Source organism: Amblyomma maculatum, chromosome 10 (genome assembly GCF_055883805.1).
Source record: "Amblyomma maculatum isolate TAMU_Amacu chromosome 10, ASM5588380v1, whole genome shotgun sequence".
Lineage (NCBI taxonomy): Eukaryota > Metazoa > Arthropoda > Arachnida > Ixodida > Ixodidae > Amblyomma > Amblyomma maculatum.
Window position 1 is genome coordinate 131305053 of NC_139353.1, and position 27792 is coordinate 131332844.

At 46.4% G+C, this 27792-nt stretch overlaps 1 protein-coding gene across 2 annotated transcripts in view; it reads right to left on the minus strand.

Moving 5' to 3' along the window:
* Window positions 1–7115: 7115 nt before the first annotated feature.
* LOC146177471 (uncharacterized) overlaps window positions 7116–27792 on the minus strand; it is a 70835-nt gene continuing 50158 nt past the window's right edge. For both annotated transcript variants that reach the window (XM_084580460.1, XM_084580459.1), the window contains 4 exons: window positions 20673–20844; window positions 17748–17915; window positions 15823–15960; window positions 7116–7365 (listed from right to left, as the gene is read on the minus strand). In XM_084580460.1, the coding sequence (XP_084436586.1) occupies window positions 7198–7365; window positions 15823–15960; window positions 17748–17915; window positions 20673–20844 (646 nt within the window). In that variant the 3' untranslated portion in view covers window positions 7116–7197. The remainder of the gene's footprint in view (window positions 7366–15822; window positions 15961–17747; window positions 17916–20672; window positions 20845–27792) is intronic.

Sequence of the window (27792 nt, forward strand, 5' to 3'; positions counted from 1 at the left end):
TCCCCAGTGCAGAGTAGCAGGCCGGATTTGAATTATTCTGGCCAAACTCTCTGCCTTTTCCTTTCAATAAATCCATCTATCTACCCACTTTGTCCATCTCGCTGAGCTGCAGCTACAAAGTTGAAGCCAGATATAGGAGGAGAATTTGACCGTGAAACACCCGTTTCTGTGAACACCAAGCCGTGGGCAGACATTAGCTGTGTGTCCAACGTTATTTCTTGTAGGTGGGGCAATGAGTGATCTAAGGTTAAAAGCCACCACTGTAGTCTCACTGCTAGCAAGAAGGTGTTCACGACTGTTGAATGCAGTGGCCAATCTTTGCTTTTTCAGACGTTCAATCTCTGCACGAAGTGACTTGTCTGAGTTTGGCCCTTTATGTAGAAACGTGTGGCAGCCTTCTTTGTTTGTCAAGTATAGTCCATCCTGACTTGTGGCTCTACTTAATGCTACGTACGCAAGCTTCTGTGGGTTATTTCATACATAATCATACACTACAGCCTCGAAGGTTCCCCCTTGACAATTGTGTATGGTCATAGCACTGGCGGGTATCAGCGGAAACTGAGTACGTTTGGCTGCCATGTGTTTAACCAGCTTTCCTTTCAATTGAATTTGCATTGATATCATATCTATGGGTATCCATTGGTTCTGATGAATACCATACCCACGTTGTGCATGCTTGGCTTTAGCTAAGAGACCAACACTGGATGGACAGCAGAAGCAAACGCGGCATGGCTCTTCTTGTGCACCATAGTCGATTCCCTTCAGTCTTCCCACCCTGCCATTCACTAGTTCATCAGTAATCTCCAAATTCCGTATGAGCATATACGGCTTGTCTATGCACAAGACGACCAGATTAGGTAAATTGCCAGTCTCAATTCTACTGAAAGCTCTCAAAGTTTTCTCAGCCAAACTTCTTTCTTCTTGTGACCTGTGTCCAATGACCGGGCCTCGAGTGAAATGTTCTCCCTTGTTACGGCTAGCTTTGGCCAACCTTTCATTGTAGGCACCCACGTCGGTATTACTGTAGTACAAACGCACTGGGTCGGCACAATATGCTGTCTTATACTCTGGGCTTATAAACCCGGACTCCGGCAGTTCGATTTCAAAGTCTTCCAAGGCTTCTCCATCTCCAATCTTGGTTAGTAATGTAGAGAAGACGACGTCACTTTGGCGGAAAACTTGAATTAAAGGGAAGTATTCCAGGTTATGCCAGGCCAGCACTTCGGTGTTATATACAGTTCCGGCTGATTTTGGCCGTTTGTATACCTCAGATGCTCGACCTGCGGGTAGTCGCCTCACGTCACCACATAGGATGACGTCAAACCCACCAAATGGTTATTTTAGCCTGTCTGGCCTGCTTTTACGAAGCTGTCTATAAACTTGACGTAATAAGTCAGACAATAACATACTCACTTCGTCTATGATGACACATCTCACTCCTCTGAACAGGATTTGGAATGTGTTGAGGTCAGAGGCCGACAGTCCCTTTTCATCTCGAGACCAAGTCATGACTATCTTAAAGGCAGAGTGCACTGTCGTACCATTGAGTACCACAGCAGCCTTACCAGCGGTAGCACACGCTATATAAGAGTTTACCCGAGACACTTCTTCATCTTCATAGCCAATCTTTCGGGTTTTGCAGTAGCGATTGTAGACATCTATGATTAAGCGAAGAGTGAAAATCTTGCCACAACCGGCTGGACCCGTAAAGATTTGTAGAGGTTTGGCGTCCGTTTTCGTGACACAATGTATAACTTCTTCGATTATCCTCATTTGGCAGTGGTTTGCCATTTTTTTTTTCATAGAATTCATTCAGTGGCATACAGTCTTCCCGCTTCTTCACGGCCGGACAGGATGGAGAAGCAACGACGCTTCTAATTGTGCTTGCCAGCATAATGTCGGTGCTGTCATTCTCTTAAACTAATGTAGCGATCTTGGTTGGTTTCTTGTCTTCTTCAACAGCTAAATCTTGGCAGTCATCGTTTGGTAAATCTTGTCCTATGCTAATGTCTTAAATGTACTCTAGGCGTTTAGCTGTCGTGACATCACTGTTGTACTCGGTCTTTACCTCCATAATTTTTTCCTTATTTTTATCAAAGATGTTCTCAAAGGCGTTACCGTCTAAGATATGTATTTCTCTTCTAAAAGGAAAGAATAGCATGACGTGTTTTCGATTGTAGTTTACAACATCGTCAATGCCATAGTCACGGCATCGGATAATCGAAGTTTTCGTTCGCTTGACTATGTTGTTGCTAAAAAGTCACAAATTCGGGAAATGTTAGATTTTCCATTTCAGATGGTGGTTGTTCGTACTTCTCAACGGGGCTGGAATGCCAAATATCTGTGCTATGCAGTTCCAGCTTTTCTGCATCCATCTGTTTAGCAGACTTTCTGCTCCTCGTCCTTTCTTCGGGCCACGCAGTGTTCACGAAGATGACGTCAGTACTTGTCTGACTCATATCAAAGTTGAGCAACATCCACGCCGCCTCTTGCGCTGACATTTCGATGGCGTTTATCATTTGCATGGCGAGTCTCCTTAGGGCCTGTTCGTAGGAGAGTTCTGCTTCGGGATCTTCTGCAACGACGTTCTTGATGGCACGGCTCAGAGATGATACACCACGATTAGGTTTGTTAACATATTCTACCACATAGGTAGCACATGCATAAACGTCCAGGATTATTTGTAGGTCCATGTTAGAGTTTAACACGTGGGCTATCGAAGAATTGAAGGCGTTGATATTGCACTTGCCCAAGTCCCGCTTTAGCAAAAGTATTGGACGTGTGAGACCAGCACGAATGACCTCTTCATACTGCACATAATCTTCAATCATGTGTTCATCCCACATTGATTTGTAGCTTTCATACACTGTTGTGCCCAAGGCTTCGTGTAAGGCATCCCGTTTAGATTTCAACTTTTGGTGCGTCCGCAAGGCTTCAGGATCGTCTTCACCATTGGGTGCAACTGTTGGCCTTAATACCTTTGTCGAAGGCATTGGCCTTAGAGGATAATAAAAACGGCACACCTTACGGTTTCCTTGTAACGCGTGTGGGTATGCTGATGTTGTTGACTTCTTGGTCTTTTCCAACGCCACATCATCGAGGGAGAGAAGCCGTTCAGCGAATGCAATTGCCTCCGGCATTCCACCGTTCCCCACCTCTTCGTCTTGGGCATCGTTGAGCCAAAGTAGATGTGCATGGGCACTTCCGCTATGTTGAAACTCTATTCGCTTAATGTAGTCCTCCAAATGGTTAGGATTAAATGGGTTTAGTCGCTTGATGGACAGTATGGTTATTATGACACGCACAATGTGCTCAAGGTATGTAGCACATACTGTCGGATCTTCATTCACAAGTGTTGCAGCCATAGTAGCTATCCATCTCTTCTTCATTGATGCCAACCTCGGACGGTGTCACTTTTAAGCGTTTTAGTAGATTTAGAAGGTGAGGCCAATGAACTTCCGATACCGAAAGTGTTAGGAATGCAGTCAGTTTGCCTAACTGGCGAATCATGGCAAAGAATTCGGCGTTACGGGTATGCCAGTTCTGCATAGCGTTAGGTGCACCTTTCATGAAACACATGTCTCTCTTGATCAGGTTGACAGTTTCATCTAGATTTTCCACATCTGCTCTGGCCAAATCCCCAAAGTCTGCCTTGTTTCTAAACATTACATTTAGCCTATCGCATACACGATGACGGATTAGCTTCATTGCCATGTACAAAACATGCATAGGTAGAGCGCCTTTTCTATTTTCTAATCTCAGATGATTGGTTTGGTTTGGTTTGTGGGGTTTAACGTCCCAAAGCGACTCAGGCTATGAGAGACGCCGTAGTGGAGGACACCAGAAATTTCGATCCCCTGGGGTTCTTTAGCATGCACTGACATCGCACAGCACACGGACGCCACTCCGTTTCGCCTCCACCGAAACGCCGCCGCCGAGGCCGGGATTCGATCCCGCTTCCTTGGGCACAGTAGTCGAGCGCCGTAACCACTGCGCCACCCCGGCGGGGCTAATCTTAGATGAAGCCATGGAGAAGATCGATGGTTTTGCTTCTGGCTTGATATATCTTGCATGGCCTAAGCATATTTGAGGAAAGGACAGCTCTTCTGCGTGAGTGTTGTAGAGGATATACTCATGGGTTTCTTTCCTCCGCCTGGAGCCATTGTTAAGGTGAAGTCTTCACAGCAGACCATAGTATGTTGATCCATGGTTAAGGCAACTGCTTCGACCATAGGATCACAGAGGTCTTCCTCAGCAATCTCACAGTGCTCGAGTTCAAACGTATTTTATTCGTCTAGATCAATGATTTGATTTAGCTTAACTGCATTAATTTTAATATCACAGTGCCTGTACAGTAGTCAGTCTTTAAGAACCTCTACCCACGGCAGTAGTTTCGTGATGTTTTGTCTGCCAAGTAGACAGTTTTCGTAAAGAGGTGTCTCTTAATGTTCAAAAAGACAGACTGTTGGTCATCTATGTTTCTCGACAGCTGCTTCAACATTTCATCCGTGTTAACCGGCACATTCGCAATTGGCCCTTCGATTCCGTACAGCCCGTTTCTCCGGTTTATTAGGCGCCTGATTTGGACAAAAGGTATCAGCAGAGACAACATACGTTCGGCAACGGAGTTCGAATGTGGCAAGCCCTCTGACATAGGCGGATATTTATAGACATTAGACACACTGTAGTATGAATTTTCTGTTCTTTTAAGCTGATTTTAAACGCTTGGCATACAACTGCATTTATTAAGGTATCATCGTCCCAATCTGGATATGTATGCCGTAGAATGTGAAGATTAAACCCGAGGTTGCTTACCGGAGTGAGACAGTCTTTGTGCCATAGTAAACCACACACTGAACACAGACTTCCAAAAGCGTTGTTCGTGACTCTTCTGTGGAATTCACGTGTAGCCGAGTCGAACTCTCTGACTCTTCTTTCAAACTCGGTGCAAGTGGCTTTTCCCGCCTCTTCTTAAGACGTTCAGCTCTCTCTTTGGGCGATTCCTCTACACGCCGTTTCCTCCTGGCTTCATTACTCTTTACTCAATAGGCACGCTCCTTTTGAAGTCGCATTTGCCGTCCTGCACTTTCTTCAGCACGTTGTCGCCGCTTAGTTGCATTCGTACTTTCTTCTCTGGTTAGCGAACTTGTAGATTCTTCATTATTACCGTTAAGAGCAGCCATCAAGCTACCTCCTGGGAATTCTTCGTTTTCTTCAGTTTCTTGTGAAGAAGTCGCATGCACTCGCCGAGCAGTATCTTGAGCCCGCCGCCTGGCTCGACGCTCATCACGCTCTTCTTCAGTCTCCGTAGCTCGCTGGCGTTTCCTACAAGGGTTCAACGCTGCTGAACCAAATATTGAGCGAAAGCATTAGCTGCGGGTGACAGAGCGTTCTTCTTCTCTTTTTCTTCCTTCTCGGCCCACATATAGCCCCGCTTTAACCAAGTCGTATCAGCATGTCTTAGTGGCCTAGAGGGGTAACGTGAATGTCAGTGTCCTAGCACGCTGATTCTGACATAACCGTCCCATGTGAATCGAGAGACCCAAGTTGGCAGCTCCTGCCAGCGCACTTATAAAGTCCCGCTTTAACTAAACCGTATGAACGTGCCTGCGACCGCGTTACGCCGACCGCATGAGTTGGTAGCCCAGCTCTCACCCTAGTTTCACGTGAGGTATGACGTCACAGCGTCACGTGAGAGATGCCACGCTACGCTGAAAGCTCGAAACCTAGAGTAGTATTGCTGTAGCAATAAAACGCGGAAACGTATTCCACTTCCAAACAAAGCTTTCACACACGTGTCCCTTTGCTTATGGCGGCCGGCTTCCGCCTAGCACATTGGTGCGCTTTCTCACAATGCTTCAAATTAGAGGAGAACAACGACAACAACAACCGCTTCAAAATAACAGCTTGAGGGGAAGTTGGAGCTGCATAATACCCATAAATGTGGCTCAACAAACACAAACTTCCTCTTCACCACTTCTCTTCTCCTACACTCAAGTACATCTTCTCATCATACTCTTCTTTGCCAAGGAGATAGTTGCACATTCTTCCCCGCAGAACATAAACATCGTCCAACAACAGCTTCCTTTCCCTAAAGGCGAGCTTAGTCACATAAAACGGTCTCCCAACCTATTCTTTACTAAAATCATGACATTAACGCTGACAAGCGATTGTTGATGAAAACAGAATAATAAAAATGAAATCAGCAAATTTTTTTTGTTCTCTTTGCTGCAGCGACTTCAATAAATCTTTGCAACTGTGCAGCAATTCCTAGCGCCAGGCACTGGACTGAGGTCCCTGCATGCATTTACGCACACAAAGAAGGCCGCTTCTCTACCACAAGCAAAAAGCAGGCGGACCAAGCACCGCACGATGTTCTTGCGAGCATTGCTATAAAAGCGAACGTACAGGCAACGTCGCCTTCGCCCTTTTTATGACTGCTGGCGTGCGATAGTGTGTGCAAGCGGTGGCAACGCCGTCAACGCGAAGCGCCTTTGTTGACTTTCGTAACCTTCGTTGACTGCCATGTTCCTTTTCACTGAGCGCCATCATTTAATCACCTTGTCTGCTCTCAGCAGTCAATTTCGACGGCCGGGATGATGTATATTTTCACTGACGTCTTGCTTCAGCAATGCGTGCGAAAAGCGCGTGTCACCAGGGCGTGTCCATCTGAATAACACACATACCACCGCCATCATTTCCACTAATGCGGTCTTCGTCCAAGAAGCCGACACGGTTTTCCCATCCGACCGCTGAGGTTGTAGTTAGGGCGTTTCCACGCCAGGATCGCACCACGAACCTTCTGTGTGCCAGGCGAGCGAGCTAGTACTGCTGCACGTCGACTTCTTGCAAACTTTTCCACAATTTGGTTCATTTAGAGTAATGACACTGGAGGTCGTTAAAAGAAATAAGAGATAGTGCATTAAAAATAGCAAAACTGAAATTTTAATTAAAATGGCCAAGGATTATAATATAAATAAACAAAACCTAACGACGCATCTAGAGTGGCAACATAAGTAGCAACAGCGCTCAGGCTTTCATGTTTCTACAGAGCATGGTACTGCAGTGCTACAATTTTTTGTTTATTTAAGGGCAGTGAAAACAGCAACCGGAAGATAAGAATCCATATTTATTGTTATTCGGCGAAAGATGACTTCGAAAGGGTGCGACGAAATCATAAAACGTAAGGAATTAAAACTAGATTATGTCCTTGGAATCCGGGAGAACAATAGCCGTGGAGTTGCGCTCTTCGCTCAGGAAGCCGACGCGGTTTTCCCATTCGAGAACTGAGATTGTAGTCAGGGCGTTTGTGGCCAGTAGCAGCGCTAGTGTCGCTGCCCCTTTCACCAGAATTCCTGGAATCACCTGCGGTTATAAGGAGCATCATCATCATCAGCGTGACTATACCCACTGCAGGGAGAAGGCCTCTCCCACATTCCTCCAATTAACCAGGTTCTGTGCTAGCTTCATCCATTTGACCCCTGCAAGCTTCTTAACCTCATCCGCTCACCTAACTTTCTGACGCCCCCTGCTATGCTTTCCTTCCCTTGGAATCCAGTTTGTTACCCTAAGCGACCATCGATTATCCTCTCTTCGCACTGCATGTCCTTCCCAAGCCCATTTCTTCTTAATTTCCACTACAATGACAGTAACTTGAGTTAATTCTCTGACCCACTCTGCCCGCTTCCTACCTCTTAATGTTACCCCTGCGAATTTGCGTTCCATAGCCCTCTGAGTTGTCCTCAACTTAAGTAGAACCCTCTTGGTTAGCCTCCACATTTCATCCCCTTAGTGAGTACTGGTGAGATGCAACTGTTGTATACTTTCCTCTTGAGCGATACCGGAAAGCTGCTACTCATGATCTGCGAGTGCTTGCCAAATGCGCTCCATCCTAATCTTATTCTTCTTGTTATTTCCTTTTCATGGTCCGGATCTGCGGTTACTACCTGTCATAAGTAGACATATTCGCCTACTACTTCCAGTGTTTCGCTACGTAACTGCTGTTCCTTCCCGAGGCTGTTGAACATTACCTTAGTCTTCTGCATATTGATTTTTAAATCTACCTTTCTACTTTTCCTGTCTAGGTCATCAATCATTAGTTGTAGTTCATCCCCCGAGTTACTTAGCGAGGCTATGTCATCAGCAAATCGCAGATTACTGAGGTATTCTCCAACTACCTTTATCCCTAACTGCTCCCATTCCAAGTCTCTGAATATTTCCTGTAAGCAAGCTGTGAATAGTACCGGGGAGATCGTGTCTCCTTGCCTAACACCTTTCTTTATGGGAATTTTGTTACTTTCCTTATGCAGAACTATGGTTGCTGTGCAGCCACTATATATATCTTCCAGCACTTTCACGTACGGCTCGTCTACCCCCTGATTTCGCAATGCCTGCATCACCGCCGAGGTTTCAACTGAGTCGAATGCTTTTTCGTAATCAATGAATGCTATGTATAAGGGCTGGTTATATTCCGAGCATTTTTCTATCACCTGGTTGATGGTATGGATATGATTGATAGTAGAGTACCGTTTCCGAAAACCTGCTTGATCCTTTTCTTGATTGCAGTCGAAGGTTGTCCTGAGTCTATTAGCGATTACCTTAGTAAATACCTTATACGTAGCAGAGAGTAAGCTAATTGGTCTGTAATTTTAAGGCCTTAGAGTCCCCTTTCTTATGAATGAGTAAAATGTTTGCATTCTTCCATCGATGACCATCCGGTACCATCGATGACACCAGGCACTGCGTATACAGGGTGGACAGTTTTTCTAGCCCGAAATCCCCCCCCCCCCTCCGTCCTTTAACAAATCTGTAGTTATCTGAACCTCGCCAGCTTATCTCTCCCTTTTCAAAGTTTTTCTAATGCTTTCTCGACCTCGTCCTTCGTCACTGGTGGAACGTCTGACTGCTTTTCGCTACCGCCAATCTCATTACGGTCCTGACTACTTTGGCTGCTGTAGAGATCTGCATAGAACTCCTCAGCTTCTTTGACCATCTTGTCAATATTCGTGATGACGTTGCCCTCCTTGTCCCTTACCGCATACATCTGGTTTTTGCCTATACCCAATTTCTTTTTTACCGCTTTAAGGCTACCCCCGTTCTTTGCAGCACGCTCAATTGATTAGCTTTGATATCTCGGCTAATTCTATCTGCTCTGTTGGATTGGAAGCTTTCACACTCTGGCGTTTCTTAATCAAATTTTTCGTCTGCTTAGACAGCTTACCGGTACCCTCTCTAATAATCCTACCGCCTACTTCTACAGAGCACACAGTAATGATATCTATGAAACTATTGTTCATTGCTTCTAGGGTAATGTCGCCATCCTCAGTTAGAGCTGAATATCTATTCTGTAGCGAGATCCTAAACTCTTCTGCCCTCCCCCTCACCGCTAATTCGTTGATGGATTTCTTTCTTACTAACCTGTTGCGTTCCTTCTTCAGATTTAGGCTAATTCGGGACCTCACCATACTGTGGTCACTGCTTCGCACTTTCCCGATTATCTCTACATCTTGCATAATGGTCGACTTGCATCAATTGTTTCGAACGATTGACAAAGTACTGCCTCCTGCTTGCTTGATTTGGTTCCGTACTCTCCTGGGCGGCGTAACAGTCGCCTGTCTACAAACAAATAATCACATACTATTAATCGCATGACCAGGACTTTGCTTTCAAGTAGGTCGTACTCCGTTCAGCCCTGGTAAGGGGTCGTCGCGGGAAATTATTGTTCAGAGTTCAGCATGCATTCTTTTCGCGACGCAGGATTTAGAAAAAATACAGCTGCAGCAATGTAACATTAGCAGAATAACCCTCAAGGCTGTGCTTTCGCAATGGTTTGCAACTATTACTCGTGCAGCCAATTTAAGCTATCTCGTAACTAGTACTAAAACAAACCGTAAGGAAACTATTGTTTAATTAGTTATATGGAAAACCATCGTACATCTCGCACAGTCTACAGCACAGCATTCAGAGAGCCACTGGAATTGCACTGCTGAACGAAAATGCCCCTCTTGCCGATACTGGCCTGTGACAGCCAAAGAAGTGCGCCTGTGGGCCTGTTTATGCGAAGACCTGCGGAGCGAAAGTGGCACAAAGAGGAGCACGATTCCTTGCTCACCTTTGGTGGTTGTGCATGCATGTCCTCCATTTCGAATGAGAACAAAGTTTGAACATTCAGTCATTGATTACTCCATCAGTAGGTGCGCAGCAATCTCCATTTCTTTTTATTAGCTTTCATTAGTGTACCTCTTGAATTATACTCTCGACGGTGAATTTCAACTTGTGCGCCCAAAGACCAGACCTCTTAAAGCAACTTTTCTCGTTCGTCGTGTAGGTTGTACCTACACCCACAGCCAGCTCCCGGTTAGCTCGCATTTTCCTCGTTCAGAACACGGCCGGGTGTCGATCCCGCGGCCTTGTTTTGTGCACTTCAAAAATGTGGCCATAATATATACTGCATTGAGTTCTTTAAGTTATCGCAACCTTTTTAATAATCATTGGACTATTAATATAATCATGATTGTACGATAGCTATTTTAATGAATGTCAGAAACTTCAGCGTAGGTTTTTTGCCACCATCACAAAAATTGCGCAATGGAGCGCCCATTCCGTTACTCGTTCTACAGTTGGTTCTGTGCACTGCGCGTGAGCGAAGTGAACGTGAGTTCTGACCATCCTTTGCAAATTCACTGCTGCAACTTTTATTCTGTTTTGCAGTGCGCGGATGCAATCACGGCCACGGTGACCGCATTTATATCAAGTCCAAATGTAAAAACGCCAGCGCGCTACGGTGGAGGCAAGTAGAGTACCGAAGGTTGTCTGTCTTAATGCAAAGTCCAACTACGCCGTCCCTGATTGCTCACATGTTTCTTCGAGATGTCACACTCTTCATATCCCTGCTCTTTCTCATTGGTATGATGGATAGGGTACAACGATTCAAGGCTTGACGATGTGGTGAACAAACAAATGCGTTTTTTGAAAAAATACATTTAACGAATGGTGGCAGATAGGATTGCCAGACTGGCATGTATTTGTTCTTGAAGCACTAAATATTGTCAGTTCTATGGGACCCTTTCTTCCCAAGCACCTCACCCCAGAAAAGCCGATAGCTAAGCCGGGGGAAAGCTTGTACCCACTGAAGGCCGGTGGGTACCTGGCAGCATCGGGGATCGATCATGATGTTGCAGATTGGGCAAGAATCTACAAGAAGTTTTTTGGACTGAGCGCATGGGAGAGACAGTGCGCCACGTTGGCACATTGACAGCCGTGGGAAGAGTCGGGTATTCAATTCAGTGTTAAAGGCGTCCTGGTGTTCACCCTGCTTCTTCTATATTGTTCGGTGCCGAAACCCGGGAGGGTAATGTGAGCTCCTCCAACGATCCTTCCTGGAGTTTGCGAAAGGAACGCCAGCGATACTCCAAAAAGATATCAGGAGCTCCGCCATCAAATCCCACCGGACAAAGAGAAGAGGGCTGCATTGATATACCAAGGAGCGTATCGAAAGGAAACGCGCGGTCCAAAGCACTTTTCTGACCCGGCTCTTATAAGAAGCAAGAGAAGTTTTGAATTCTAGCCCAGTAAATATTCTTGCACTAAAGCTTCTTCACGTGAGAATATAAGTATGCAACGACGGCTCGCGCGTACTGCACGAGAAGCTGCAGGCTTTTAGAGGCACCGTCTGCGAAGGCGCCGCAGCCGCACTACAGTATGGGAAAACTACCTCACAGACAATGACTCTCCTCTGCCATCACATCGAGGGCGTTAAGGGGCCTACTATTGTTGCCTGCAGTCTTTGTTTCATGAATACAGTAGTGGAGCTCCCTGCAGCAGCTGCATCCTATACGAAAGTAGCAGCGGGATCGAACGTAAGAGAAAAGTGCAGCTCACGGCAGGAAAACAAAGCTTCCAATCAGAAGTCATTCTCTTAACAGGTAGAAAGCTACAAGGAAAGTTTCAAAGAAGTGACACAATGTAGGGAGAATTTATGTTATGGCGCGAAAGAAAGACATCGAATCGTTTCAGACGAATTCAGCCATCCAGCCTCTTCTAGCTGCAGTCCGCAGAAGCCCTTCAAAGCCTGAATTGTTGTTCGCCAAAGCAACTACCAACGGAACCGCCGATTCTCACATTGTGCCTAAAGAGACACAAGACGAAAGTTCCACCGCGGTGACACCACTGCCTGACTTTCGTTTTACCGAGCCAGCCCTGAAGGCACAGTACACCACAGCGTCGTGAAGAGTGGCTAATACGAGTGATGATTCTAAGTGGACCCAGAGCGATGTCAGCAGTCACCAAGGAGAGGCTGCCGTACTGTGGGATCAACCTTTCGAAGAAGCGTATTACAATTTCGAACCTACCCTGACGCGGCTCTCCTACAGTAAAGAAAGCATCGAACAAGTTACACGCGTTGAACGGCGGTGTGACGCTTCTGTTTCGTGCACAACGGAGATCGTTTTTGCACCGGCATCAAAAGACGACTTTAAAGGAGTGCAACAAGTTGCTCGTGTACCTAATGTTATGCCATTGAAGCGATCACCGAAAGTAATCCAGATGAAAACAATAGAGAATTATGAAATTGCATTCAATGACTATGCGCAAGACAAAGAAAGCCAGCAGCACAGAGCCTACCTTGAAGAACTCACAAGTGGAACTTCTCAAAATAACCGGCGGAAGAAAGACCCCTCGAAAATGATTCTATCAGACACGCTGACTTCTGTAGAGCTTGTCAGAGAGGCCGAGGTAGCAAACGAAAATTTTGTTAGCAGTGTTATTGTATAAACGAGCGAACGAGGTCGGGCGATGCCGCAAGAACTTATGCAGGGCGGAAGGAAGAGAAAGGAAGGCAACGAATCATCAAACAGCTTGTAAAGTCGCGGAAATGGTTTCACAGGTACAGGAAGAAAGAAAGGCCAGTGCGCAGAAAAAGAACACTGAAAACCAAGAGTTATGTCAGTGTTGCGCTGTGTTGTGCTAGAGTGTTTGTGCTGTTTCAGACTTGTGAGATGCGTCAGGGTTGAGATCAAGAGGATCAATGACGTTTATGCTTACGGTGAAGTGGCATTAAACCACAACAAGATCATTATGCCTGGGAACACGGCTCCAACAAGCAGATGCCATCGAAGTTCAGCGCCTTTTCCCTTGTAACGTTACCTTTTCCATCTTGGCATCGTCGAGCACTACACGGAGCCACCAAGAAGAGGAGGGAGAGTGAGCCAGAGCCCTACGAAGTGAACCAAAAAGCCAGAGGTCCAGCGGAAACTGGATGACAGCATCAATGCTGTGGGCATTGAGACTAACTGCAGATCAAAAAGATTAGCGATAAGAGGTTCATGTACTATAGTCGATCAGCGCCGACCAACCAGCACAGTCTGTTGCAGGGCATATAGGAGAAGAATACTCAGAAGAATTTAGACTCATTGCGAGGGCGAAAGTGTGATTCGGACTTGTGCCACCATGCCACTACGTTTCCATCTTGTTTCCAATGTTGGTGTCCGGCTGTAGAAGTTGGAAACCGGTCTTAGTGGAGCATGCCATCATTGACTGACGAGAGTCACGATCGAGTTGTAACGATTTCATATGTTAGCCATTGAAGTGAAGTGAATGGTGGCGACTGTTCCGGCTTCGAGCTACGTTTCATCTCAGGGCGAGGAGCGTGGTGCAGATTGGGCAAGAATCTGCAAGCGGAACGACGAGGAAGATGAGGTTTTTAGACTGAGCGTGCGAGAGAGAAGACTGAGCGCCATGTTGGCACATTGACAGCCGTGGGAAGAGTCGGGTATTAAATGCAGTATTAGAGGCGGCCTGGTGTGTGCCTTGCTTCTTCTATACATGGACCGCTCCGAATACGGGGCGGATGCTCTACCTGACTGCTACCGACTCGGTAATCAAGCACATCGGTATGCAGTACATCGTGCTACCATGGGGGCTGAAATTTTCTATATTCCCGTAGTAAACGTTACTTGAGGTTGAAACCACATCTCGTTTTAGGCCATCACTATCGTCAGCGTAACAATTTTCATAAACTGCCTTTCAGTCCGGCGATGAAGATTGCAATAGATTTCTTGGTTTCCTAAGACGGCACTTGCGCCATGCACCACCAGACGTAAAACTTCTCGCATACAAGTCACAAATACGAACAAAACTTAAATATGCATCCCCCACCTGGAGTCCAACCCAAATCTATCTAATAACTTCACTTGAATCCCTTCAGAATCGAGCCGCTAGATTAATTCATTCCTGCTATTCATACAATGCCAGTATTTCATCTTTAAAAGCTATGTCCGGTCTACCAAATCTTGCATGTCGTCGTCGAATCGCCAGTATGTGTTTGTTCGATAAGTTTCTTTTCAGCTCACTTGGAATTCCGCCCTACATCAGCTCTACGGCACGCATTTCACTCCGCATTGGTCATCCCCTGCAAGTTGCGCGTCCACAATCTCATACTACAACATTTGCGGCGTCATTCTTTCCGTCGTTCAGCCGTAGACTGGAATGGCCTTCCACACGACATTGCTGGAATCACCTGCCCATCCACATTTTGTGATTGTATAACTGCCACATTCAACCAATAATATGTTTACGCGTGTACCACCCCTTATGTTTATTTTGTATATAAAGTTCATACATGTACCCACACCTTATGTAATACCCCCCACCGGGGGTCTTTAAGGTAAGAAAGTGATGTGATGTGAATTGAGTACATAGACGGCATATAACCCTTCGTCATCGCTATACCACACTTCTCGTAGTTCGCTCAGTACGGCTTAGGAATATTCTCATGAAATCGGTTTACTAAAGTGTGAAGGCGGCCGTAACTGAAAAGTCAGTGTCAGGATTTACTGCGCGCTGTTTCCCATTATTTTGATGCAGTAATGACAGCGATGAGCGATTCCAGAGACACGCCTGTTTTGCTCTTGCGTTGAAGCTGAAAAAAATTCCAGGGAAAGAAAGGGTGGAGGGTTACCTCCCCTAAAATCTTGCTATAAGTGGCGGAAGCGAACGCCGCGTTGCTCAGTTAATAAACAAAAAGAAAACGACGCTAATCCTCAGTGGTTGAGATGCTTGTCTACTGAACCCGATTATCCGGGTTCTAAGCCAAACGGTTGAACTAGCTCCTCTTTGATGTTAAGAGTATGTAAGAGAGCTCATTTTGAAGGAAGAATACCTCAAAAAAGGCGAAACGTAGTTAAGAGTGAATAAAAGGCGCTTATAATAGCCAAAATAAGGTTGCAGACTGGCTTGAAACAGAAGCACGCAGTAATTGGTGTGGTCAATTACTCTCTAGCGCGTTCAAACCTTGGTCTTACAGAGCACGACATGTAATTATTTTCCGCCCATGATGCGAGGCAAGATAAAAGGCAACTCGTGTTGCGGCGCACATTCCGGTAGGCAGATAACAAAATTCAGTGCAAGTTCCACTCCCGAACAATTGTTGCGAGCTCTGAAAAACATGATAGCACTACTCCGACTTGGGTTATTCACTCTGAACAATCAAAGCAGTATTTTTCAGGAAAGCTTTGTTCGTTTTGAGGCGTTTGACGTCGTAAAGCGGGTCACGCAATGAGAGACACCATAATTAAGAGGTCCGGCAATTTCGAACACCTGGGGTTCGAGACTTGAACTGGCATTTCAAAGCACAAAACCGCCTTGCTCCATTGAAAAGCGGCCTCCGCGGCGGGGGTTCGATCCAGCATCCTTGGGTATAGCTGTTGAGCGCCCCAACCAGTGCACCACCACGGCGAGGCTAGGTTACAAACTGACGCCTATTGAACCAGGTTTTTGAAACACTCCCTTGCTTGGTCAAAAGTGCGGGAGGCTCGCGTGACGTACCATGTTGTCTGGGGTTAACTGCGCCAAGTCGTGGATGACAGCCATAGAAATGGAAGCCGTTGGCAGAATGACTCCCACGGATGAGACGGCTGTAAGCGGCACTGCAAGGTAGAGCCACGGGCACTTCCCCTGGCGTGCCTGCATTGCGTGGGATGATAGCTTAGCGCCTTTTTTAAGTCAGTATATTGAAGCTTGTTTAGTATGCAGAATTTCCATGTCAAGCTAGATTGAAAAACAATAAACTGACGATTGCAGACAGCGAGTCACGGACTGGGATGGTGGAGGCAGAGCTAAGAAAACTTTAGCGAGATAACAATGTTTCGCGGTGCTTGTCAGTACTCTGATTTTGGAGAGTTCTATCTTATGTGGGTAGTTATTAGCTATACCTATTCTCCTAGCTAACGAACAGCAGGAGTTGCCATATATGCTGAGCAGCGTCCAGTTGGCCAAATTACCAACTAACAAGGTTTTGGTCTCTCTTACTCCTTGTTTTAGTGTTCGAAAGGCTTCAGTTGGAAGACTTACGTAGCTGAAGACAGAAATTAGACCTTAAGCTCTGTATTTTCTGGTAACAAACCCTTCGCGGGATTTTATAAACCACCGTGTCTTCGCAATGTCTGAGAATAACGGGCATCTTAAACATGCTTTGCCACAGAACAGGCTTGGCTTTATCGCGGTACAGCAACGTTGCTTTTACCGCTGGCCTCTTTCATAGTTTTTTTGTAGTTAGAATTGGTACCCCTAACAACTACCATTTTTGAAATAAATGTTTCAATACAATATCAAAAATGAGTCTCCACAGCAGAGCATACAGAGTCGGCAACTCTTATTGCGAACAAGCATACCCTCTTCACAGCGCCATTTCCTCCGATTCGACCCCACACTGAAGGAACTTCCTTCCCTATACAAAGCTCAGCTTTTGGGTCACTTTGGTCCTGCACTGCTTTGCTTTATTCTGCAGCCGCCTCGAATGCAATGGCGCTTTTCAAAACGCATGCTTGTTCACGCTAAGCGTAGACGACTCTGTACACTACTTTCACAGCAAACCTGCAGTAAGCAGGGGAAAGAAGTTTCGCCAAAACATAAAACAATATCTTTATACCATTTCGTAATGTTGCAAGATGAGGCAAGTAATATTTCAAGGGTCCTGAAGGGTTCTATAGACATCACCCTCTCATCTCAGTTCAGTTGCCCGAGGATGCAGCTCCTGCGAACTTGATCATCCCACGCTTTGGATTGGTGTCGCAAAACCTTACAACCACTCTACGCACGGGTCACTGCACCTGTCAGCTACTGCCTGCCAGGGCCATACCTGTTTTTTCAGATTCACAACAGTGACGGTGGATTTCCTGTAGGTTATAAAGGTGCATCAGTAATTATAGGTTTATAGCGAGTTGCCAGTAGGGAGCAAATTAGGATTGGGGTCTTCAAAAAGGCAATTATCCTCGGCACACGAACTCACCAAATTTAGCCATCTCACATCGGAAGACGTCTATAAAAACCGCAGCTCTTTGCCGAGCGCATAACGAAGCCTACTGCGACGCCACTCTCATGGCGCACGTAAGCCACGTGGCCGGCCACACTGTGGTGCCTGCCGCAGTTTGACGCTCACGCCCACGCCAGGAGCAGAAATGAGGTTAGTTTCTTCTCGGAGTAAAAGTGCCATCGAAGCCCTGTTTACACTCGTAAAAGACGCGCTCTTTTCAAAGGCATCTTTTCCTTCGAAATGGCCAAGATTTCTGCAGCTGTATCGCCAAGGACAGATGCGGTTTGGGCATTAAAATAATTACATTGCTATTCCTAAGGAGCTGAGCGAGATTCACAAATAGCAGCAGCCTCTCTTGTGCTGAAGGTCTCTGTTTGAAATAATAAATACAGCCGCTCTGTCAAGAAACTCACTGACTGCCCAATCAGGTGCTTCTCACCAGTATAGCGGCTGTGGGAAGCAGCAGAGCCACCGTGCGGTGGGCGCCCAGGAACTCCGTAAGGACGCAGGAAGCGCCCGTCAGCGCAGCCTGAATGACGATGGGCCGTTGGCCGCCCAGTGCGCGAGCCAACCGAGCCGACGCCGTGGACGTGGTCGGTTCGATGGCCTGCGGTGCGTGCACCACAAAACACAGAAATCTTGAAAGCATAGCTAGACCCGCTCGGATGTAGGAAATATTTACTGGCAGCCGCTCAGGCAATAAACACTTAACAGGAACTGCGCTTAGTTGGGGAAGAATGGGAAACGTGGACACCAAAATGGAGCACCGACAATCAAAACAATCGGTTTCCCCCTTCACTATTAGCTTATAATTTCTCTAGAGACTCCAATCTTAGTAACACGCGTCAACGGCCGTGGCTTGCATTCGTACTTTTGACTTGATACGTGCATGAATCAATCCAAGCCTTTGTTTAACCTGCCCTAAAGATTTTCATGTTACTGATATTTTGGGTCAAAATATCAACTGCCTCATGAGCGACAGGAAGAAGTAGGGAGTAAAAAAGGAAGGATTAGACCGATGTTCTCGAACACGTGGCCAGTATAGGTCGCATGCGGCCGGGGGTGCGGCTGAGACTGACCGCGGCACCGAAAGTTTCGGCCTTCCTTCCGAAAGCATGTGACAATTTCACGAGTAAGCTTTAATACCAGGCTCGTTTTCCAAAGTAAACCAACTAAAAGGCCTCTCCAAAATATAGTGCGCGTTCATTGTGGAAGTGAAGAGAGGCTTTGACCCCTTAAAGTCGATTCACATCACAGACGACTGGACCGCTGACAATGAGTCTGGGGACGTCCCACTTCACACGCGACGTCCCAGTGTTGGGCAACGCAGATGGAAAAGCCGCTACCAATTATAGCCAGACTGCTGCCACTCCTTGACCTCCGCCTTCACAGGAGGCGATAACAGGATTAGATATGGGCGAGCTCTTTCGCCGTGCTGCTTGAAGAATTGCAGGCTAGGCGCGTGGCGCTGGGACATCGCGTGACATTTGGTGCTCTGATGTCACTGCGCCGCTGTTCCGTCGCGGAAATCTGCTTTCACTCCGTGAACTTCGGAGGAACGTCAGCTGCATTCAATAGCGATGCAGCGAACAAATCGTCCTCTCTTTCACCTCCTGGTACATTTTTATTTTCGCTAAAGAAGACTGAGTGTGGTATTAGGCGTTGCAGTCTTCCAGTAACTCCTTTCGAGCCATCCTAAAGGGGCGACTGTCCGTCTGTATGTGTAGTGCAGAACACGGGGATTTTCTTTTTCATAAAGGATCGGAATGTGCACACAGGGAAGGAGGCACTTCGGAGTAATGTATTTCTTCGTTTATTTATTTATTTAGTTATTACAGCTTTATCCTGTATTGTTTACATTTTCTTATTCTTTCTACTGATAGCTTTCTTAGTTTTGTGCTCTTGGAACGCGATGGACGAAAGTTTCTCAATGTGGCGAGCATAGCATAGTCTTAGACACCTGAAGTAGTAGAAAGAGGGAAGAACTCCGCGTGAGTGTTTACCACCAGGGAAACTAATTTCCGGGCACTGACACCGCTCAGCACACCAGAGTCCTGCGTCTCGTTTCTGTCCAAAGGTGGCCGCCGCATTCCAGACTGAAAGTGAGCCCTCAGTGTTATCTGCACAGTGATTCAACCTCTGAGCCACTTAGGCTGGTGCTGCTAGTCTCCAACCTGCATCTTACTGCTGCACTCCAGCCCTTACTGCAAATCAGCAATACGGCATCCCCAAATTTTGTTTCGGTTATCTTCAGACAACATATTGGGACAAGACGATGCTCGCAGTGAAGAAAGGTCAGCCCTACCAACGTAACGCTAGTGCTGACTGCGCGATGCCACGTCGGCATGTTTAAAAACGGTACAACACAGGGTCGCAGTAGTGCTATTAGCATGGTCTTTGCATATGCTTAATTCACACGTACATCTGACACCCAGCTACAGACTCAAACGTCTTAATGAACAGCTACGCAATTCTCCTCTATTAGTCACACTCTCTCCCCGACACCCCAACAAACATTAGGGACCTGTTCGGGATGGAAGTTGGTGATATGCATTTGACAGTATATTTTCCTTTGTTCTGGTCATCATTTTGCAAGGGATGAATTTTCAGTATGTTTGTGAAGTTTGCGGTGTGAAGTGGCGTTTAGGAAATTAGCGAGAACAACGCTTTACAAGCAATAATAAAAGAAAACGTAATGAAGGTACGTTGCGAGCAAAAATGGGTCGGAACTGTAACGCGATCCGGTTCGGAATGGTTCCTCCCATTTGTTCCGGTTCGGTTTCCCCTCTAAGATGGCGGAAAATTTTCTGGTTCGGTTAGGCTCCGGGCAAAAATTCGGGTTCGGTTCCGGTTTTCGGTTCGGTTCCAGTTCGACACCCTGGTTTCAGCATTCGATAATTGCTAACCTCAAAATTTCTAATGCAGTGGATACATTTCTTCTCCGACTACTGCTCGTTGCATGAAATAAAGTTTACTTGCGATAGGATAGGCCTTCCTTGGCACCCGCATAGCATTTCGGACATTTAGGTCGCGAAACTTTATCGTAAGGCTCAAATGTCCTACTTCCATAGGGACCGCTCTAGAGAACGTGTTACTCCTTTTATATATCCTTTTATATAGAGTAATTAGTGTTTAGAGTGCACTAGGACGTCTTTAACGCACCGTGGAATGAGTTATCACTATTGTAATGTCTACCCTGGCTTCTGCTCTCTCCAAGAGGGTACGTTATTATGGCAAAACGCTATTTTTTTGGAAGCATGTTTTCGCTGGACTCTATTTCCCTACCTTATGCGCGTATCTCTTCCGCTGTCTGGAACAAAATTGTGGGGCGTGATTTCCTCCCTCCCTGGTGTCTGAGACTCACCGACCAAGCTGCTTCTGTGGCCAGCTGGCAGCCGATGAGAAGTATTGCTCCCCACGGCAGCGAGCGCACGACTCGATCCATGGACGACGATCTTGACACTGTGGGTGCTGAGAGACAGGCCAATAGCGGCACCAGGACACCGTAGTCGTCCAGAAGCTGCTCATCGGGGGCCCTGCATTGAAATGTTATAGAAGACGAGGTTCATTAAAGTTAATCAGGAACTCCTGGTGCCAGTGAAAGTGTGGCTGGGGAACACTTTCAGAGAATGCAGAGCATCCCAGTGAACAATTGGGGCCTTATTCAGGTAACAGCTACTGCGGCCGATTCCAGTCAAGTCATTCAACTACGTGTCATAACCAGGAAACGCATTTTATTTCTTGCACTTTACGCAATTTCCTATTGCGCAGAAATGGGAGAGGGTTAGTTCAAGGTTTAGCTCTTGTAACTAGGTGCCCTGGAAATTCTCTATTAGAATGCTTTAAGATGTCCCGTCAGAGTTACTGGCTTGAGCCAGAAGTGTCGCCGTCAGGGCAGCCGGTAGGCAGCTATAAGCCACCCTATCCCTAGGCATCACAAGAGAATGGTCCAGTATTGCAAATGCATCGGCAAACGGTGCTCCTACAATGGTCCAGCATTGTCGACGGTTTTCCAACGTAGGTTTTGATAGTACACAACGCATTCAACGATGGACCAAGTTTCATGTATTGGCAGTGCACTATGCCACCGTTCTAAAATAATGGCAATATTGCGCCAGTTTGTCTTGTGTCCTCCCGATATTGGACTATCCTATCTGAAAACTGGCAGCATTGGAGCACCTTGTCCTACATCCTCACTATATTCTACCAGCCAACTTTAAAACCCGTCAACTTGTGACCAATCTGTCATGTGCTCTACGAATATTGGACTAGCCGTATTTAGAAACTGGCAACATTGGACCAATTTGTCAGATGTGCTCCCGATATCGGCATAACTGTATTTAGGACTTGGTAACATTGGACTAGCTTGTCACGTGAAATGCTTGAAATGCTTTTCAATGAGAAAAACCATAAGTTCAGAGAAATTAAGTTATATATTCTCCAGTAAGGCATTAAATCTCCAAGGGACCGAAAATATAGAGAAGCATATCTAATTCATAAATTTAGAACATTAGAACCAGCAGGAATAAATATCTCTAAAGGAACGTTAGAATCGCTTAAGTATATTCCCGCTGCACCGTAATGATTCGAAAAAACAGTTCACATAGAGGTAATTGTACGGTTTATTCACAGCACATGTACACTCTAGTCCCCTAGGCGATAGTATAAGCTGCACATGTTTCCCCAAATACATTTCCTCTTTATCACTTGCTACTTGAGTTCGCCCACGATTTATTTTTTTGCATGTCAGTCGTGGTTCACTGTGCGGGTATTATTCTGTTTATTTGTCCTTCCCCCCACCCCCTTTCGCAGAAAGTTTTAAGAATGGTTCCACTTAGATATATTCCTTATCAGGGCCCTCTGCAAAGCCTGTCCCTTTGTAAGAAGGTGTCTCTGCACCAAACCTGCTTAAGTGGTGACTAATCATCCACCCGGTATTGTCGTTTGTCCAGGTACTGCCGCTTTTATTTCCTTTGCAGGCTACAGTATCCTTGGTTCTAGGCTGAGAAATGCATACTGAAGAAATTTTTTTTTCATTCTATGGACCTACTTCTCACCCATCCTCCCCCTCCACACTCCTTCACCCACTTTGTTCTCAAACACTTTTCCCCACCGATCTTTTCTTCTTCCGAAGCAAACTCGTATATAAACCCCTGCCAATGATGATCGCTTTGCCCAGACGAAGATAAGCTCATTTCTCGAGACGTTGGCTTGACCTGCAAACTGAGGTGTCCCCCGTTTACTATTTTTCAGTGCTCCTTCATACCGTGTAAACAATATTCCTCTAGCTCCACCTGGATCTTACGTCTCTGACGTTCTGACATTTGGGTTTGAATATATTTGGGCGTTAGATACGGCGTATTGAGATTTTCAGTCAGAATGATTAGGTACGAGGAAAACACATACTTTGATATTATTCGCCGTAGGTTCGAATTCCAAAAAGGCAAGGAATATTTACCTTTTGATAGAATTTCACATGTTTTGCTGCAATCTGTTTTCTCATCTTTCATTTGTCGCAACACCACCAACATTTCGTGTAAGGGGTGATAAGTGTGGCCTCGGTGTAATTAATTATGCAGTTAGTTATCTGAGATTTTTCGGCTGGATACAACCTAACTGTGAAAGAGCAGATACCCTTCAAGCAGAGCAGAGGTCCTCAAATCATTCGAGTAGAGTTGTAAAGGCGCTGTTGCGGATTGACGCACCCATGCTAGCCGCCTACAATGTCACCTCTACATCATTCAATACAGCCTACCCAACTAGCGCAACCATCTACAATATTGACGGTCACCGCAACGCCATTGCCATAGTTCAACGCAGCTTTTTATGGGGTGATTTGTCTTTTAAAATTTATATTTGATTACTGTACAATGCTGGCAGTATGGGATTATATGCAGTGACAAGTATGTATGCAGTACAGTTTTTGCTTTCTATGCTTGTCTCAAGAATCAACCTGATTGTTCAAACAGGTTGATTGACGCCTTGACGAAAATAAACTCAGCCAATCGTTAATTTCTACTTGGCGCAGTAAGACCTGTGTTTTGATATTATTTTCTTTGCTTTTTTACAGATGCCATCCGTGAAAGCACGAATGGCAGTTTTTGATTTCCATAATTTCATCCGCAAATGGTTGTGCCAGCTTCGTTACATCTAGAAGGCGGCAGGAATGAGCTGTTCGCTGAGCCAGTCCACCCTCTCCAGCAAGGCACTGTTCCTATTCCAGTACAACCTCTGAATGCCTGGATGCCTCCTAGCAACCTCACCCCAACAACCTGGACAACCCAAGCCACCTCCTAAGAACTGTTCCTCTGTTTAATACTGATAATTGACCAATGGTCGCTGATCAGTATTCGGCTACTTTAAAATAAAGGCAGCTGAATAAGTGGTACAAGATGAGTACATTTGTTTAATGAATAAGCATTAAATATTTAAAGGATGTTTCTTTCCTACAGAGTAGCCAGTATTGAACACTCCGTTCGCCTGATTGTTCTGCCAACAGGCACTAAATGCATATATCAGAGTCAAATAAATATTTTTTTCTCAATCATTTTGTTGCCTCATTCTATGAGTACGTTCGAGTTGCTTGCAAGTAAAAAGGTTCATTGAACCATGTGACATTATTTTTTATACAACGCTCCTTACAGGCTAACATAAAAATCAAGTCCCATAAACGTGAAGGATAAGCTGCTGCAAGGTTCGACAATGCCTATCGAATGCGCAGGTTTAAAATAGGACGTGAATGGAAAAGCCTCTGACAGACTCATGTAAGGAAAGCCACTGGTTTTCCAACCTTGAAAGTACCAATGGATTAGGGAGGTTGTCCTATATGGGCCTATGATTGGTAAGGGCCACAACAAACCCATACTGCTAGTACGAAACTAGATGTACGACGGACCAATATTGGAACGAACGATGAGCCAACAGTGGGCAATGTGTTCCAGTACCCCGGGAGCCAATGTGAGTCCTATGTTGACTGGTGTGTTTGCCAACATTGACCACCGTCGGTCCAATGGTCTTGTGCTGATTGGGTCGCATGTGCCACTGTCCAGCCTGTTATGCAGGATTCAGCTCAGCCTCCCGTAACCTGCCACGGCCATCCGGTGAACCGGTATGTCAGATAGCATAGTGAGCGCCAGCGTCAGGATCCTGAGAGACTGCTAGTAAGCAGTCTCTCAGCACCGACGCCTACACTTAAGGGCAACCCTAAGTGTACCCGAGAGAGACTGTCCCGACTCTCCGTCTTACTGCCAGCATTGCAAGCTAAGGTAACCATTTTAAACAGTACTGCACTAGGTCCTTGGGAGTGCGGACTCAATTTTTGCACGTCGGACGGTGAGGATCACGTGACAACAAGGCCGACGTAGAACTTACGCAACGAATAGGCTATGTTCCCTACTCCTTTTTGCCCTCTCAGCATGCGTTTTCTTTTTGAACTTTTTCCCCGCCTCTCTGTTGACCAGGTGGGGTGAATAAAGAACTTTTTCTCCGCCTCACTGGTGACCAGGTAGGGAGAATGGGGCAGTGGGCGCATCCTTGCCCTCTGTCTACTATTTTTTTTTTCATCTCTGGCAACAGGTGCTCCGGCGATGTGGTTCTTATGCATGCGCTTTTGATTTTCCTTTACTTTTTACCTTTCTTTCCTTGCTGCCGCAGATGGAGTGTATGAGCAGCTTTGAGAGGCGACGAATTTAAGGAGCCGGTAACACGGCGGTATTGAGCTCCCCCTCCCTGTCTTAAACATATTTCGCTGGACGCAGCTTCTTGTCAGAACCTCAGCTTAACCTTCTGGTATTCTAGATTAAAATCGGAAAACCTTCCAAGAATTAAATACGCACGTAGGCGTGCCAGCTCGAGCTGTGCTCGCTTCCCGATTTCTACCGCTGCTCTCCACGCGTAGTACGTTGTCCATGGACGCTCAATGTGAAACGGAACAATCAGTTAGCACAAAAAGGCGGTTAATGTTTTTTATCTCTACTAAAGTCGCAAAAGACTTTTGGGCATTACATGTATGCCAAGAGCACTTCTAGTAAGTAAAACGAAAAAACAGTGATTGGACAAAGACCAATTGAGGGTTTCGACTGTGGTCAACTCGAGGAGATTTGTCAGTGAAAAGGCTTGTTCCGTGATTGTCCTCCTCAAGGGTGGTGCGCGCTTCTCCTCGCAAACAGCTTGCGGAAAGGACGTCACGTCTGTTCAGGACTCCTTTAAAGCATATTTCAAGGTGGAATGCGATGATATTCAAAGCGGAGCAGCAACAAAATACACGACGAGATAAAATATTTGCTCACGTTTCATGCCGTGTATAAGAGGGAAACGTATCGGGCCAGGCTCAGGTAGTGGGGAGGAGGGGCAAGTCATGCGGTGGCTTTCACGGAAATAACGGAAAAATACAAATAACAATGCCCCAGCGGATTTTCAGCCAATTTGAGCGAAGAAAATTTAATGGGAAATGAAAAGCATGAAAGTTTACATGAGCATTTGAATAAATGGTTGTAATGCTAAAGCATTCACCACTTCCGTTTTTTGTTTCTTCGCCACCAAGCATCCTATAGCGAGCAAGAGGAATAAACGTTTGCCCAGTAAAGGCTCTTCCGCGTCTTTGCGCTGTTTTATCTGGTAGTATGAACAAGTTAGAGTTATGAGCCGCACGAGCAAAGATGAGCGGGTCAAAAGAGCGCAGCTCCCTCTATTTAGGCGCATTAATCAGTGAAATAAGGATGTGATATCTACACCAACGAGAAGAGAGCGTTTAAGCGCACAGAGCACCTCCGAAACCTAGTAACCCCCCCCCCCCTTCCACACACACACACGCGCACACTCACACACACACACAAATTAGAAAAGAAAGGAAGAAAAAATTTGCCGACGATTACGTTGCTTCGTAATGCGGAGAGAGAGAGAGAACTTTTTATTTATTCCAGCGGATGAAGAGGCTCCGGCCCTCCGTCGCTTGGGATGGATGGCGGGTACCCCGCCTCAGACGCAGGCCGGCAGACGTTGTTGGCCGGCGGCGTCCCAGGCCAGCTGGATGGCGGCTAGCTGGAGCCCAGGGTCCCAGCAGCGCAGCATGGTCTCCCAGAGTTGCGGCGTCAGATTTAGACCCCTCCCGGGAGAAAAGGGGCAGTCCCAGAGGATGTGTTCGAGGATCCCTCTCGAGTCACAGTTTGCACAGAATTCTGATCTTTCTCCTGGGAGCATATGGCTCACCAGGAGCGGGTGTGGGTATGTCCCAGTCTGAAGGCGATGCCAGGCGATGGCCTGCCTGCAATTTAGGGTAGGGGCTGGCGCAGCAGCCACCCGTCTACTGAGTTAATGCTGCAGAATTTGTGTAAGATTTGGCACACTCTATGCTCCCCGCTCCAAGCCCTCCCTCTCTGCCGCCGGCTCGGTGGTAGAGCCCTCGAGCCATGGCATGGGCGGATTCATTGCCGGGAACGCCAGTGAGCGCTGGAGTGCAAATCAGCTGTATGGTTTGCGGGATTGGTGATCGGTGTATACATTGGAATTGCCTGGGGAGCAATCAACCCACGACTGTAATTTCGTATGGCAGTTTTGCTGTCGCAGATCACGAAACGCGCCTTTGTCTGGGCGCAGGATAGAGCTACAGCCACTTCCTCAGCTGCCTCAGGAGATCTAGTTTTCAGGGTGACCGCGGTGATTGGTCTACCCGACCCATTCGATACCGCTGCAACCATAAAGGGGCTTGCCCCTCCGGAAGCATCTACAAAGGCTACTTCCTACGGCGGCAAGCGGCTAAATTTCTTACTGAGCATTTGAGCTCTCTTTTCCCGACGCTCCGTATGGTGTTCAGGATGCATGTTTTTTGGCAGCGGAGGTATCCATAACCTGTCCGTACGCGTATTGCCAAACCATATCCCGTAAGCGCACTGGAGCAGACGACGCTCTCAGCGAGTTAAACGGCGATTGTTGCTGAAAGGTCTCTGGGAACGCAACCTAAAGGTAACATAAGTCACTAAAAAAAGGCGATTGTTGCTGAAAGATGTCTCTGAGCGCAACCTAAAGGTAACATACACTCACTGACGCAGGAAATGATAATGGGAAATGTAATTGCTTAGTGTTACTTTTGTCAGGACGATTGTTGCTTAAAGTCTTTCTAAACGCAACCTAAAGGCAACATACACTCACTTGAACAGCGGCCTTTAAATGCGTTGTTATACGTTTTAGACAATATATACGCTATTTGTTACCAGGTGGCGCTGCTCAGGTGAACCACGGGCCAAGGCGTCGTCTGCTCGAGTGCTCCTGCGGTATATGGTTTGCAAATATGCTTCCCCCCCTACAGCCATGTCTATTTCAGATTTTGTCTGAGCGCCTCCCCAAGTGTCAATGCCGAGTTTTTCTAGAATGGATCTGCGTGCGGCGGTTAGGCGGAGCCGTTCTACCTGTGAAGTGCGTACCGCTTCCGCGAACTCATCCCATGTGTTATGGATGCCCAGTTGCAGGAGGCTAGCGGTGGAAGTACA